At 42.6% G+C, this 15670-nt stretch overlaps 1 protein-coding gene across 1 annotated transcript in view; it reads right to left on the bottom strand.

The window, feature by feature from the left end:
• Positions 1-335: 335 nt before the first annotated feature.
• Positions 336-15670, bottom strand: part of foxj3 (forkhead box J3) — a 72608-nt gene continuing 57273 nt past the window's right edge. Inside the window, exons 6-12 of the mRNA XM_072381945.1 lie at positions 13904-14032; positions 11700-11874; positions 8898-9374; positions 8207-8308; positions 7487-7678; positions 5852-5950; positions 336-5745 (exon numbers count right to left, since the gene is read on the bottom strand). Of these exons, the coding sequence (XP_072238046.1) occupies positions 5633-5745; positions 5852-5950; positions 7487-7678; positions 8207-8308; positions 8898-9374; positions 11700-11874; positions 13904-14032 (1287 nt within the window). The 3' untranslated portion in view covers positions 336-5632. The remainder of the gene's footprint in view (positions 5746-5851; positions 5951-7486; positions 7679-8206; positions 8309-8897; positions 9375-11699; positions 11875-13903; positions 14033-15670) is intronic.

Raw genomic sequence — 15670 nt, 5'->3', positions numbered from 1 at the left:
GTTTTCATTGTATTATTTTCAGTCAAAAACATGGTTGGAATCACAATTTCATCACCATTTTTTTTTCCCTTTCTTCCCCCCTCTGACAAATGGATTTACTTTTTCTGGAACTAAAGCGATGAATTAATGATAAACTTTGTTACAACGCAAACCTCATCCTCCTCTTCACGTTCCTATGACATCAAGTTGTGAAGACAACTCTGAAGCGGTTTGGTTTTAGTTCTTCTGTGTAAAGGAAAAAGTTTCTTTTATCCATGAATTTTGGCTCTACATTGATAATGATCCGTCTTCAGTAAAATAAATAAATAAAGCTCAAACATCACATTATTCCACAGTGAAGTTACCATATTTTATTTCTTTAAGTGCCATTCATGCATATTGGGGAAGGGGGTGGGGTGGGCGGTGGTATCCACAATTCTAATAACACTTGAGTTATTTTACAGCACTAAACGAATACAAAGAGTAGCTGTGTCACCTCATTGGACAACAAAAGTAATAAACCGTGCAATAAACGAACAAAAGGGACAAAAAAAAAAAAAGAGGGAAAGAATAAAACAGTACAAGAAATGACAAAGACAAGAGAATCAAAGAAAAACTGAAAAAATAAAACATAAACCAAATATATATTATCAACACTGAAACACTGAATGTAGAACCATAGTACAGGTAAAAGGTAGTGTCACACAAAAAGCCAACGCATTTTCATCACATATATACAATATAGATATATACATACTGTCACCCTCTGATTGGACAATAACAAAATACTCTATTCTTTTCCCCTCTTCTTTCCCCTCTCATGAATAAGACCAACCCTCTGCCTGGATACCCCACCCCCCAGCGGATAAAAAGGGATGATTGAAAAGACATATATGTACAAGCACAACAACACACCAGCACTGAATAAAATAGGCCCCAATCAGCAGTAGATGTTGGCAGTCTCTCCCATATTGTAACAAGGTTTTTTATCTTCTTTTTTTTTTCTTCTTTTTTTTTTTTCCCCCCAATAATATTAATAATCTCTCTGGCAGGTACATGTCCAGCTGTATTTAAAAACATGTCTGTGAGAAAAAGAAAAAAAAAAAAAAAAAACTTGCACGAGAAAACTCAAACACACACACGGACATAATGTAAAACTGTCATCCAGTCATTGTCTTCACTTTCTTCCCTTTTAGCCGAATCCATTTTGCTCAGATTGTTTTGGTTTCCTGGCGGTCTGATGTGCTCATGAAGCGGCTTGTTTTTGTTCACAGTCTTCACCTGGAAGAGCTGAAACACCAACCGAGACTCGCAGGATGTCCTCCACTTCAGCTCCACAGAGTCTGAATCCACACGCACACACACACACACACACACACACACACACACACACACACACACACGCTGGCTGTCCTTCCTGCTCCCGTCCTCAGTTGCAGTCCTTTGGCCCACACTCACCCCAAAAGAGTCCCGATTTGGTAGAACTTCCGTCCGACTTCTCACGATCAAATCCTGGCAGGTTTTTTTTTTTTGTTTGTTTGTTTGTTTTTTAAAAACTTAAAAAGATGAATTGCTGACAATCTTCCACGTACAGCGGACACTCGACAAACCGTGGCTAGAGAGAAGCAGATGCGAACGGGCAAGATTGGCAGGGAGAAACAAAACAATTTGCTGAAAATGTTCCGAGAAAAAAAAACAAAAAAACTATAAGCTTAAAGAAGAGAACTTCACTTCCTCTGCACAGTGCGGCTCAGGACAGTCTAACAGAAGATTTACAGTCAAAGCTGGGCTGGGTGTAGCTCAAAATAGCTTCCTACTTGATCAGAAATGTGGTTCTGTACTAAAAAAACAAAAAAAACAACAACAGCAAAACATTGTGTGATACAAAAATCCAAGATTGTCAACCAAATATGAAATCAAACCTACGGCTACAACTGGAGTAACTGGTGCCTAAATAGCTTGAAAACTTTCTTGTTGAGATGCAGACGAGAAGCTACCAACCTCTTTCACGTCTCCGTGGTTTTGCGTCCACCTGTTTGCGTAGCACCAAGACTGGAAACTGAAGAGCCAAAATGAGCTCAAGGAACTGAGGCTCAACAAATAAAACAGGATACTTGGGAGAGTTTTTGTGCTTGAGAGTAGCTCTCGACGTCTAATAGAGAGTGAAGGTACTTCATGTGGCGTTGCGCGCCTCATCCTGCTCTCCCATTACCTCCACCTACTGCCACTGGTGTTCGTCTTTGTTTTGTGTGCCTAAAACCGGTGAAATCTAGCTAAGAAGGGAAGAGCTTGAGGAAAAGGAGAGAGGACGGACTGTGCCACTGAATGCAAAATGTGCTAATTGACGTCTCCCACCTAAATTCATTAAAGAAAACCAATTCTAACACATTCAGCTGCTGTGTTTTTATTATACTCATTTGCAGTGGTTTTTATGTGTCCCTGTATTGAGCATGAAGACGTCGCTACAGAGTGGGAGAAGTAAAGAAAACGCCTGGCGTAGTGGATGGGAGGCAGAAAACCAAATCACTGAGTGATGAGAGGCGGGCGGGTTGGAGGGTGCCAATATGATAAAAAAAAAAAAGTTATATATAATTAGCACCAGTGCTTTCAATGCATATTCCATTAGTTAGTATGATATAATCATGTTTACAATTGAATATTAACGGGGAAAAGTCTTCCCAGGATAGCGGTGCATGAACTGCTGTCCCCACAAAGTTTCAGGCAACTAGTGATGGAATGATAATATAAGCCAAGCCGAGCAGATAATGTGCGATGACCGAGCTGTGCTGGGTGTGGAGGACAGATTTAACGAGTGAGGGGCTTTATGTCTCCCTGTTTCCAGTCTTTATGCTAGGCTATGCTAACTGGGTGCTTGCTGCAGTTTCACATTTACCATATAGACATGACTTTGGTGTTAATTTCCCATCTGCTGGTCAAAATGACAACACTTCCTTAAATATTCTACTGTACCTTTCAAACAAACAGTAGTCCCAACTGTGAATGAAATGACTAATAAATGAACAAATTAAAGAATTGCTGTGTGTGACTAGCCTTTTAGATTCTTGAGGTGCTTTAGATCTTCAGGTTGTTGAGTAAACAAAAAGGACATGAGTGCAAAGGCCCCCCCCCACCCTTTTCTTTTGAAACACAGTGTCTCTTAAGGTCAGCACCTGTCTGATTGTGGAGCCACTTGTTACGGAACACAGAGGACAGCTTCCCAGGACCACTCATCTCACTGTTCTGTGCTTGAGAAACCCTTTCTACCAAAATGCAGATCTCAAATCTACTCTTTCATCACTGTGTGCATCTGTTTTTGTGCTCATAGATCGCATAGAGATGATTGCAGCAATCAATCATAGCCCTAAAATTAGAACTCAAACTCAAAATAAACACTTACACACGCACCATATGTTCAACCAACACACACACACACACTTGCGCACTTGTAGGAGTCATCACTTTCATTCTGTGGTGATTGTATAAAAGCAAAAGCTTACGCCATCTATCACAACAAAACACTGGGCAGTTCAAACAAGAACAGTCTCCACTATTTCAATTTCAGACATGATAAACCCTGTGGCCAGCATCAAAACGTCCCTCTGAACCTCACGCCCAAACAGAAAAGTCCGATTCGTCATTGAAAACTGATCAGCCACAACATTAAAACCACTAACACTGCTCATCATGCAACAATGCAATGTTTGCTGGGAGAACCTGAATGGGTGCTACTTCTGCCACAAAAACCTAAACCCCAGATGGCAAGAGGACATCCTTCCAGCTGTGGGCCCCACAAAAACTGCTTTATAAGGGCTCAACTTAGATGACAAACTTCAGATGAGATTCTGATGGGATCTGACACTTCAGGACACCCTCAGATGCTCTTTCTCAACGGCCCGACCAGTTTGGGGTCTCAACATGTGGTCATAATGTTATGGCTGATCAGTGTATATTCTATTGATCATTAAACAAATTCCGCATCGACTGGTTTTTCCTTTTAAAAGGTCAGAATGATTCCGCCGTTGGATCGTTTAATACATCTGGGCTTCTCTCATCCCCTGTAAGGGAGACCTGAACAGTTATTCTCTTTTTTTTATTCAGCGGTTTCTATCGCTGATGGAAATGTTGATTAATTGGATTTCATTTTAATTCCATGATTTAGGATTCATGCTCATGCACTTTAAAACTCTTGCCAGCATCTTGAAAACTCACAAATAGTTATTCATAAAAACCACAACTAGTTTTACAGCACAGTTTGGGATGCATTAAATGACTAATAATGCATTACAGAACCAACTTTTCAGGCGCTGGTGGCCAGATTTATTGCGTTTTGGATAGAGCCCCAAGTCGTTTTCCATGATTACGCTAAGATCGCTCTTGATTGTAGAATCTTATTTAGAAAATTCCACCCTCGGTTAGATAGTGAATAAATAGATTTCCTAAACTCTCATTACTTGAACCCTTTAGTTCAAGAGAACCAGCCGAACCAACTGAAGCCCGAACTGATGTTGGAGTTCTGAAATACATTTGAGTTGACTCTTTGATTTTGGAGATCAATATTTGCGGATTGGGACACAAACAGCTTTTACGTTTCCCCTAATCATCAATAAAACTGCCAGTTCTCTGAAATAAGACTTTTAGAGCATCAGAAATGTAATCCGACTGATGCAGATTACGTAATTGTTTCTGCACGATGATATCTTGTTTAATGATCAATAGGTTAAAAATGCTGAAAGTTACAGCAGCTTGTGACCTGCGGAGAAAATAAAACCCAACCCGCTGCACGCAGAGAGCCTAAACCTGGTCTTAGTTTGGGTTTACTGAGTTTTAAAAGAGGAATCTTTCAATTCCCTGCTTTAATCTGCTTGCTACCATCAAATAGATCCTCCTTGAGGTGCTTGAGACAAAAAGAGTTGCTGTACTCTCAGAACTATTCTGCTGCAGAGAGCTGGGTCACATTGATCGGCTATAATAACAGATCCCAATGTTTTGTCTGATCTCTTTGCCTGGTTAAAGATTAAACACCCTGTTCAAGATCTCTGCTTTTGCAAACCTGACTTAACCATCGATTCAGCCTCAGCGGGGCCGGCTTTTCTCCCAAAAGTGACCAACGAGCGCTGTCACAGCACTCAGAGACAGCCTGCGTTTCCTTAAAACAAAAGTAAAAAAAAAAAAAAAAGAGAGAACAACAACAAAAAAAAACAAGTTTTAAAAAAAGAGAGAAACTCATCCAAGAGGCAGCTGAGGCCAATGTCAACACGAGAAGAATTACAAGCTGAACACGTCGCTCAAATCACATAACAGTTACGGAGGAAGGGCGGCGGAGGGGGAGGGGGTTTGACTTTGGAAGGCTGATCGCTGGGGATGAGGAGCATGTGGTTTAGACATGAATGAGTTCCAATTGTCTCTCAAGTTTGTAAGCGATCACTTTAACATGTCCGACTAAATATGATTGTCTTCAAAGTAACATTTTCTGGTTATGTTTTGTAAAATCGTCAGGACTCTGAAGTCTGTGTCTCCAAAGCTTGCCTAACGTTCTGCATGACACGGTGGCCTCCTCCACCTGCGGCCTTTCAGCTCAGCCTGGCTTCCACCTCCTCTCCTCGCTCCCATTTGTTTTTTTCAGGAAAAAAAAAAAAAAGAAGAGGTCTAGAGGCTAGACGATGGAGTCCCAGTCGAAATCATCCTGGATGTCGTCGGCTGGCATGCGATGCATCTGGAAGTTTCTGGTGGGTATCATGTGCTGCTGGTTCATCTGTGTGTGGTGTCCTGCAGAGAGTGGATTTGTGCAGTGAGAAAAAAAAACCCAAAACAATAGGAATAAACAGTCACCATGTTTCTTTTTAACTGTGCCTCTTGAGCTGCTGCATGTTACCTGTCATAGTGGGTCCTGTGCTGCTCATGGGGGGCATGTGGGGATATCCTGGAGGACCCATCATGGACATGCTCTGTCTCGTGTCCATGTAGAGATTTCCTGATGAAAGGAAATAAACTTCATTTATCTCCTCTGTTGTCTCTTTCTGATCAAACAAATCTACCTTTAAAGGGGACATATTATGAAAAGATGACAGAAAATGGTCACTTCTTCTCTGCTCGAGAACATATTTGAGTGTCTGAAGTGATTACCAAGTCTAAAACTGGAAAAACCCAACCCCGTCACTTTGTTTGGGAGCGCAGCAAATCAAGCTGCATTTGCTGTACCTTTGAAGTGGAAAATTGAAACTTTCTCGCTCTTGCCATTTGCTTTGTTATTAGCAGAAAATTCTGATCAGCAGTTAAGGAGTTCACTTCAGAAATAAACAAGTTTTTCCCAGATTTTTAATCTACTGTCTACCCAACAAGGAAGACAGACTTCTTGTTGGTGTTTTCAGTCGGAAGTTCTGATTATTCTGAGTTGAGTTCAGTTGAGCCATGGTTACAGCTCAACTTAGCCCCTTAATTCGACTACTCTCCCTTGTCTCATTACAGAAGCACAAGAGCAGAATCGAGTTAATGACTAAAACATGTCCGACCCCCCCAACAACTGTGGACAGAAAACTTTGAGACATTCTGCAGCTTCCAACTCTCTCTGAACGAAAGTTCACCACACAAACACGTCTATAAGTTACTGGAGTTGCGATTTTGTCAAATGCGACTGTGGTTATGAAATCAGGACTTTATTAGAGCAGAGTGACAGTTTTGAAAAGCTTTAATCAGCTGTGAGTTCACATGTTGTCTTCATGGGTTGATTTTCAATCAAAATTTCTGACACTTTTAGCCATCTGACAAAAGAAACAGGAAAATATGTGAATGAGAGCAGCTTAATTGGGAATTCGGCTGCATTATTATGTACACTTATGTACACATGCTGGTCCTTGTGATTATTATTACCCAGCTTCTTTTTCTGTGTACTGGACAGGAACTTTGGACCAAGCCTTTACCAGATAGTTGAGCATATTCATGCAAGAGTAATCTGACAAACAGCTGCATTATTTAATTTTTGTATGATTTTGGAGGAATGAGTGAAGCTCAGGGTTCGTAGAGTCTAAGTGTGACGGACGAATTACGAGAAGTCTTTTGACAGGCTTATTAACGGGTGTTAACTCTATCTGCTGCGTGGTGCTTTCCCAGCATTGGCCAGTTCAATGCACCAACTGCAGAGGAGGACAATGTAAGTATTTGATAATAAAGTCTGGGTTATTGAGTGCAATTCCTGTCCAGATTTACATTTGCATGGTTGTGCAAGCTATACACAGATCTTACATAAGGCACGCCTCACAGCAGAAACGGATGATCTTGAGTCAAATGTCTCACTCAACCCCTTAAAACTAGTTGCCGTGTATTGGCAGAGGTGTAAAGACATGCCGAGACGTTTCGCTAAGGCCTCAGGAAATTGTACCAACTTGTTAACAAAAAGGGTATTGTATTTTTCCTTTGACACGATCTTGAGTGATCCTCATTTCATAATGAAAAACGTCCACGTTTACAATCTTTCACAGAGAAATCTGAATAAAAGAGTAGGGTTAGGAACCTGTGTTGAGGTGCTGGCTGGGTTTGTTGGTGTGCATGGATCCATGGCAAACGGGAGGCTGCACTGCCCCCTGTGGCTGAATTACGCCGGTGCGGGCAAAAAACTGGTTGATGGACGAGCAGAGGTCTGCAATCTGGGTGGGTTCAAGGCACCAATTGTTCAACTCTGCTTGTCTCATACTCTCTCTCAACCCTTGGGAGAAATTAACACACATTTTGACACACATTTAAGCACGGTGACAACATGTTTCTGCGCTAAAATGTGTCTGTGATGAGAAACTAATTTACAAGCATACAGCAAAAACTTGGTTGCAATGTATATTCATTATGTCAGTAACCTTCAGTGGGTGATATTTAAAAAACATCCTACCTTGCAATTCTAGACCGTAATTGGATAAACTGACCTGCTGAGCTTGGTGTTTTGGTAATTAAACTTGAAGGCAGTGTTATTTAATTGAAGAGCTCAGTTTAATTAAAGTCGTAATCAACTCCACGGTGCCGACACTTCAGCACTCAATCAAGAGCTGGAGCAGAGCTGTAACCATCAGCCTATAGCTTGAAATGTTTGTGCCTTCTGATCGCATCGGTACACAAAGATACAGCTGACAGAGAAAACTGGAGTCTTGAAAGATTTTCAAGTTGGAACAATAGATAAAACGATGAGGGAAGTCATCAATAGCTACAGTTGCTGCAAAATATATTGGTAATGTCCAAACCGCACCTTGGAAAGGTGAAAGGTCTACATCAGCCCAGTTATAGCTGCTGGCAATACGACAGCTTTCTTTCAGTGCATCCAGATTTTGGTACCAGTCAGACAGTAAACCTGCAACACATACACACACAGCATACTATTTGTAACAGTACAAAATAAAAAAATTTAAGAGGTCCCCAACGCCCAGTTTATTTCTGGGGCAACTACAGATTTAGTCCTACTTCCATCCCTTACAGACATCCGCACAACAATTGCTGTGACTGTTACATGCTGTGGGTTAAACAGTGAGGTCAGATGATGCATTTTCATTGTGGCCACGGTTTTTTTTTCTATATTTGCGCAGGCGGTCTTGTAGTGCCAAATGAAAGAGAAGGCAGCACTAACTGAAACAGTTTCTCAGGCTGTGAGACGGTTCGGTTCAGCGAAGTGGCCACTAGGAGGAGCCACGTGACCATATATGCTGCTTAAGTCCTTTGCTTCAGCATTGCTTTGTTCTCGACAGCACAGATAATAAATAAGGTGATGATTTACTGTTTAGCACCTAAAACACTTTCTCTGTGCTTTATGACTAAACAATGAGGAGGGATTCCAGATTCAGCTGTAAACACGTCGTCTTCGCTCCACTTCACTTGTCTTGTCTGATGAATGGGAAGAAGAGAGAATAAACAAAAGGTGGTGGTTGTTCACAGAGGCGTCTTACCTGTGTTGCAGGCCATCTGTTGCTGGGTAGGATGGGGCTGGTGGGAGAGGCTCGGGTGCTGCTGGCCGTGTTGAGAGGGGTGCTGGCTGTGCTGCGTGTGTTGGGATGGGTGCGCCGTGTGTTGCTGTGGGTGCTGGCCGTGGGACGGGTGCTGCTGCGGGTGTTGCCCGTGCTGGGAGTGTGCAGCGTGTTGGGGGTGCTGAGAGTGCTGCGAGAGCTGACTGTGCTGGCCGTGTTGGTTGTGGGGGCCACCGTGCTGCGACAGGTGCTGTGCATGCGGTGAGCCGTGGCCAGGGTGGGCCTGGGCAGGATGGGACAGGGGCACTTGGCCACTGTTGGCGGAGTGGTTGTTGGGGTGGTTGTTGGGCTGGTTGTTAGACAGGCTGTTCTGGGTGCTGATGGGGCCACTGGGGGAGTGCTGATAGGAGCAGGAGGTGTGGGTCTGCTGGGACGAATCTGACGGTATGCCCATCAGACCTGGGAAACAAAACACATCGACAGATTTATGAATCAACAAAACGTATAAAACCATTTTTAAACAAGGAAAAACAAGTCTGAAAACATCATCTTTAATGCAGTGTTGCATTTATTCAAGTGCTGCTCTTCAATACAATCTGTATTCTCAGTAGCTCCAGTTTATGCATGTTTATACCTCCACTCAACCACATTTCACAGGGAAATACTCTGTAGTTAATCCTCTACTACCTTTACATTTTGACAGATACAATTAATGACTTTTAAGATGAATATTTACACAATAAATAGCAACCTACAAAAGCACTGTTGTTTTATAAACTGTTAACATCTTCAACCAAATAATGATTTATAATTCCAACCTTTACATCATTTCATGTCAGTAAATGATCACATGATCTTACATTTCACCAGAAACAAATAACTACAGACCACTTTTCCTCTCATTAATCACAAAATGATCAGAATTTATCTGACCTCACTCGATATAAAACCACATGTAGTAGTAGCTCAAAGAGGAAAATGCTGCATACACACTGATCCTGCAGAAATAATAAAAATAAAATTAAACAAAATCAGAAAGAGACTGTCGAGTCTTTTTTCCTTTGCCTTACTTTATCTGCTTTAAATGTTTCACGTTGTCTGGCAAACAGAAGAAATCTTCAGCTGACATTAAAACATCTTTAGGAATGCTTCAAACGGCTGTAAGTATCGATCAATTTTCTGTTAACGGGTTAATTATTCATAAAGAATCAGAAAGTGAATCTCTTCAAACATAACTGACAAAATAATTGATCGTGAAAATATCTTAAGTTGCAGTCTAAGCGACTGAAAATCGTCCATTAGGTCAAACGCAATGTGCTGAAGAGTTACACTTTTCCGCACCATCATTGTGAGTCAGGCCCTTCACATCTATAAAACAGCTACTTACGGTGATGTTTTTTGGCATCTTACAGTAATGGGATGTGGCCCTCCTGTGTTTAAGTGGTTCTACTCTTGAGATCGACCAGCTGCCATTTTGAATGACTCGGATTGGTTCAGATTTGAAGGTTCAGAAGCTCGAGCTGCCTGGTCTTTGCTCTCCAGCTGTACAGTCCGGAATTGTCTTTGACAAAGTCGCCGCGCTGCCGCTTGGCTCTTAAACTGACATGACTGGAGCATGAACATCTGCACACCCAACTGCAATCATCCGAGTGCTGGGGAGTGGTCTTAAGAGGCCCTGTCCTTCACAGCATTGGCACGGTAAACCTATTTCACTGGAGTGCTTTTAGAGCTGACTCCAGCCCCGCACCTACACAATCGGCACATAACACTCACTGCAGGGGTGACAAAGGTGCATCTCTTATCGGCACAGAAAGCCCATTGTCCAACTAGGGAAATACAGAAAGCAATTAACGCGGCACCAGAATAATAATGCGAGCTCATTACCTATTATCAAAGCCAGTGAATTAGCTCACTGTCTACAGCGGCAGAGTGTGAAATCCTCTAGCTCGATTATTTACGCTTTTTAATTGCTGGAGCCTGTCTGACTAAGAGATTTCACTTTTATGCACATAAAAAGAAAGGTAACAACTTTCAACTAATGAAACATAGATGATAGATTAAAGGAGAGGAACTCTTTGAAAACAATACCATGAAATGCATTTGATTTGTGAAAGTGGGTTATACACAGAAAGCTCAGTCTACTTTGCTCATGACTCGCTTGTCAAATGCTCCATGTTTATCAGTCAATCAGATTACAAGCAAAACTGCTTTTTGTTCTGCAGGGACTCAGCCTTTTAGAAAAGCTCTGCTCTATACAGCATTATGCATTACATGATACAAATTCCCAACATTATGATAAATGAAACTCAAGTCTAGCAGAGCTTTTTGGCTGCCAATAAGCTCCTCCACTCCACTGATGAAACGTGGCCTTTCTAACATGACCAGATACAGATAACTTTCATGTGAAAGAAAAAAAAAACAGGATAAAGGAGAGAATCGACGATAACGTGGAAACGGCCGTGTCTCTTTACATGCTTGAATCAAATATTTAAGATGTGAACTCTCAAACGGTGCTTTTAAATATCGAATGAGGTCTTCCGATATTTCCCTGGCAAAAGCTCATGAAAATACTCGGCATACATTTGCATCACATCCAAGTCAGCCCGGCTGAATATCCGCTCACTACGAGTAAACCTCATTAGTGCCTTAAGACGCTCTATAGCCCCAGCTGTTAAGAACAACCCCACATTAGGAAAATCGTTCTGAGGATCATCCTGTTTCTTGATAAGTAAAGCTTAGGCTCTCTATTAGATTTCCATTCAAAGCTCTCATGAGGCCACTCACCTTGTTGGCTGAAGGACTGCTCAAAAACAGACTTGTAAAGGCTGCGGAAGGAGGCACTAAGATCTTCAAATTCTGAGAACAGGAGCTGCTTGTCCCTGTCTGGCATGTTGTACTGGGACTGGGGGGGCTGTTGCAGGCTCAAAGACTGGGATACAGGCTCTGGGTGACTGGTCACCTGGGGAGATGAAGAGATAAAGAATTACACACCTGAGTAATATTACCACAAAATAAAATTGTGTTTAATGTTTAACCTAAAAGATTTCAAAGTACATCGGCTAAAGCTCAAATCCAAGTGCACCAAAAACTACTGGGACTATTGACACTAAGGGGAGCGGAGTATAATTTAGACAGACACATGAATATAAGATATTTTTTTAAGATACCTGCCATGCTCTTCTGGTCATGGAGCCACAAAAACAGAAAAGAGATTTTTTTTGTGCAAAGAGGTCATCAAAGACCAGTCAAATATAAGGATAGTTCGATTCTTCCGACTGTAGCCATGCTTATTTCTGACTGAAGACACGCCAGTCAAACAACGCATAAAGAACAAATTACACAAAGAACAACAATCCAGGTGAGTGTGTTACCCGCCTTGGCTCACATAACATTAAGAGAGCAACTCGAATGGACACAAATCCAATACTCAGGTGCTGAAGCAAAATGTATTTAAAACAAAATCAATAGCAATACCTTGTACAAATAAGCAGCCATTTTATCCATGTATTTGTGTGGGCAGTCAATGTTATGTGCTGCCCCTGGGTGTGAGAGAAGCAGCAACAAGACTGTCTACGAGATTCACCACAGCATCGCTATGAACTGACCCCTGCCCACTGTGAGATAGCTTCACAAGAGAGGTCATGTCCACTTTTTGATCCTTACATCTTCCTCTTCTAACACGCGGACAGGCTGCTGAAGTGCACGGCTCACGAACTGGCTTGGGGAAGAGTGAAGAGGTGATAATAAAGCCAGAGTGTTTACTGCGAGCTGCCGCTTTGGCTGAAAGAGAGAGAGAGAGAGAGGGAAAACGCGAGCACATCCATCAGGCTGATCCGATCGATGCCCAGTGCCTGGAGCAGGCAGCACTCCAGGATGCAGGAGGACCACACCAAAGAGGGGGCACCTCTAGTGGGAGGACATCAGAGGAAGTGCTTCTCTTTGTCTGGCTTCCAGGAGCGAGCACATTTTTCTTTGTTTCCCTTAACCCCCTTTCCTGATGTTGTACACTCGCTCATGTCCACCCTGAACCTCGGTCTATAGCCGTCTACAGCTGGTTCCTCTGAAGAAAGCCTCCTGGGGCTTTCTGAACAAATGAAACACGGGATACAATACGCTTTTAAAGTCTGGCAGTGCTTCATTCTTATTCCTTCAGTGGCTGTGGCTCGCACACAGACTGAAAAATGTGGATCAAATCAAATATCATTTTCATGTCATTATCAATTAGTACTTCAAGCTCAAAAACAATAACACAAAAATTAATATCTAATATATGCACAAATATCTAGCATAAAAAGAAAAGAGAGATGAGCTACATCATCTCCAGGAAACAACAACAACACCTTTGCTCTATACGATGCACTCCCAACAGCAGGTACTTCGGTACTACAAAGCTGCCAATCAGTACCAAAAAGATGACTGATTGGCAGCTTTGCATCACGCTCAATAATAGCTCCAAATACACCTAAAGTCCCCCTGGATTTGTTTCAGCCTGCCCATGACAAAACTCAGGGCAATGTTGTGTTCAGTGTAATTGGTTCGGTTGGTGTCCTGTTCTGCCGCTGCAGGTTTCGTGTCTTTGTGGAAGATCTGATCACCTGGTGCATTACAATCAGTGCAGAAGAAAAATGTTTTTTTTTTTTATACAAGTTGGAATGTGTGAACCATGAAGTGCAGGAAAACATTTTGCTGATGCCCCCCCCCCTCCTCTTTCCTACTACAGGCTCATTTTTGGTGCCTCATTATGCTGCTGCAGGTGTAGGTGTTCTCCCTTGTTTGAGGTCTGTTGGAGTCAACTGGATCATGTCCAATTATGCTCCTTAAGGTCCTTTTGCATTTGGTTTTTCTTTTTCTTGAAAGTGCATCTATGCAAGCAGAACTCAGGTGGGTGTAACAAGGGCACATTTCAGATGAAATCCAGTTCTTTTGGATCCACGAAATACCCTCATCGTCACAGAGTCATGTCCAATTACAGACTTCCCTTTCCTTACCGGTGTATAGCTGTGAACACTGCCCACACTGTTGAGATTGACGGAGGCGAGACTCTGATCAGACAGGCTGTTGTTAAGGCTGCTTCTCGGACTATCACTCCCATCCTGGTCTGTGTTGTACAACGCCACCTGAAACACAGACAAGTACATAAGACTTCACATCTTTAAAACACACACTAATTACTATTATCAATGCAATCTCCAGTCTTGTGAAGGGTAGAGCGTGTCATCACTTCTTGGAGAGAATGGTTATGAGAGATAACACTGGTGTACAGCTAAACAGCATCATTTCATATGGAAATGTAAAGCCTGTGTTAAGCTAGAACAGCAGAATAGTTTCTTTATTTCTGAGTGTGTATGGGAGACACGGGGTGCTGCTCAACACCCTCCACACTCACTGAGGGGGTTCTTTCTGACTGTGTAAAGGGATCTGGAGACAGCTGAGACATTCCCATCATTAAAGGTCACGGCACTGCCGATGTCAGCCACATCTGCTCACCAAGCGCAAATCCGTTTGGGACGGCTAACAAAGGATTTCAGTGCAGCCGAGACGCTGACCTTTCAATGTAGGAGCGTAACTAGCTGAAGCACTTCAGGACGACACTTTTAATTATCATCTAACAAAGTTCTGTTTCCCCAACCTCCCTAAAATAAAGTGCACCGTCAGACAATTACGACAACAGTAAGAAGAATCCAGAAAATGAATATGATACCCACAGAGAAACGCCCACGTGCTGAATTCTGTTTTGTGAGAAAGGAATGGCAGTAATGCACCAACGCTGTTGCAGTGGAAAAAGGACTTAGTTTTCCAAGACGGGTGCATGTTCTTGAATGTGTGTATGCCCATGCATGACTGAGTGCAGCATGGTGGCATCTGCTCATCACCATGAGTGGAACAGAGTGGGCTCTGTGCTGAGCACAATGAGATAGCAGTTGCAGCAGCCTTCAGGCAGGCCTGGCCCTGCCAGCACCCTCCTCACAGCAGCAGCACTGGACTGAAGCCTCTTGTCTTTCTGTTGAGCCACAGCGTGCCACCACAGAGACTGCAGAGCTGGTGAGGAAACTCAGGCAGCCCTGACTGCCTTCTCTGCTCCGACTGACGTTGGCCGGCTGACAAACGCGCTGGTTCGAATTCAGGATGCAGAGCGAGAGCCCAATCAAATTAAGCTGTTAGTGAGGAGCTTGCACACTCACTAACAATACGTTTTTTTTCTTTTTTTTTTTAAAAATGAGAGCGGAAATGCTGAATTCAGGCAACAATGTTCATGGAAGACAGAGACAGAGGAGGACGGGGGTTACAGGAGAGGCTCATTAAGCAACACTAGCTTTTCTCCACTCGGTGTGGGCTTGGCTCCAGTGTTCATTAGCGTGAAGGGGAACTCAATGAGCAGCTAAAACGGAAGGCTTATAGAAAATCAGCTCGACAGTGCTAATCAAAAACAGTGTGCCACAGAAATATAAATGTTATGTGTAATGAAGTCATAAAACAGGCTTTTATGCCTTAAGTCTCTCACCGCAATCTATTTTTACTCTACTCAACCATAAAGTGTGATGATTTCAAAACCTCGTTTTACCCAGTGGTTTACCCAGGTCCCCCGAGTGGAGACACCCACTCAAGCACGCACAGTCAGTCTATAAGCCATCAGCATCTCACCCACATTCACAAAAGCATGCACCAACATATGACAAAAACACTTTTCTACCATTACAAGTGTGCGCAGGTAGGAAACCGCACAGAAATACACACAGACTGGGGCAAACATGCTC

The sequence above is a fragment of the Leuresthes tenuis genome, unplaced genomic scaffold (assembly GCF_036924035.1).
Source record: "Leuresthes tenuis unplaced genomic scaffold, fLeuTen1.0.hap1 SCAF_3, whole genome shotgun sequence".
Lineage (NCBI taxonomy): Eukaryota > Metazoa > Chordata > Actinopteri > Atheriniformes > Atherinopsidae > Leuresthes > Leuresthes tenuis.
The sequence above is the reverse complement of the archived record's forward strand: the minus strand, read 5'-3'. Positions and strand labels throughout refer to the sequence as shown.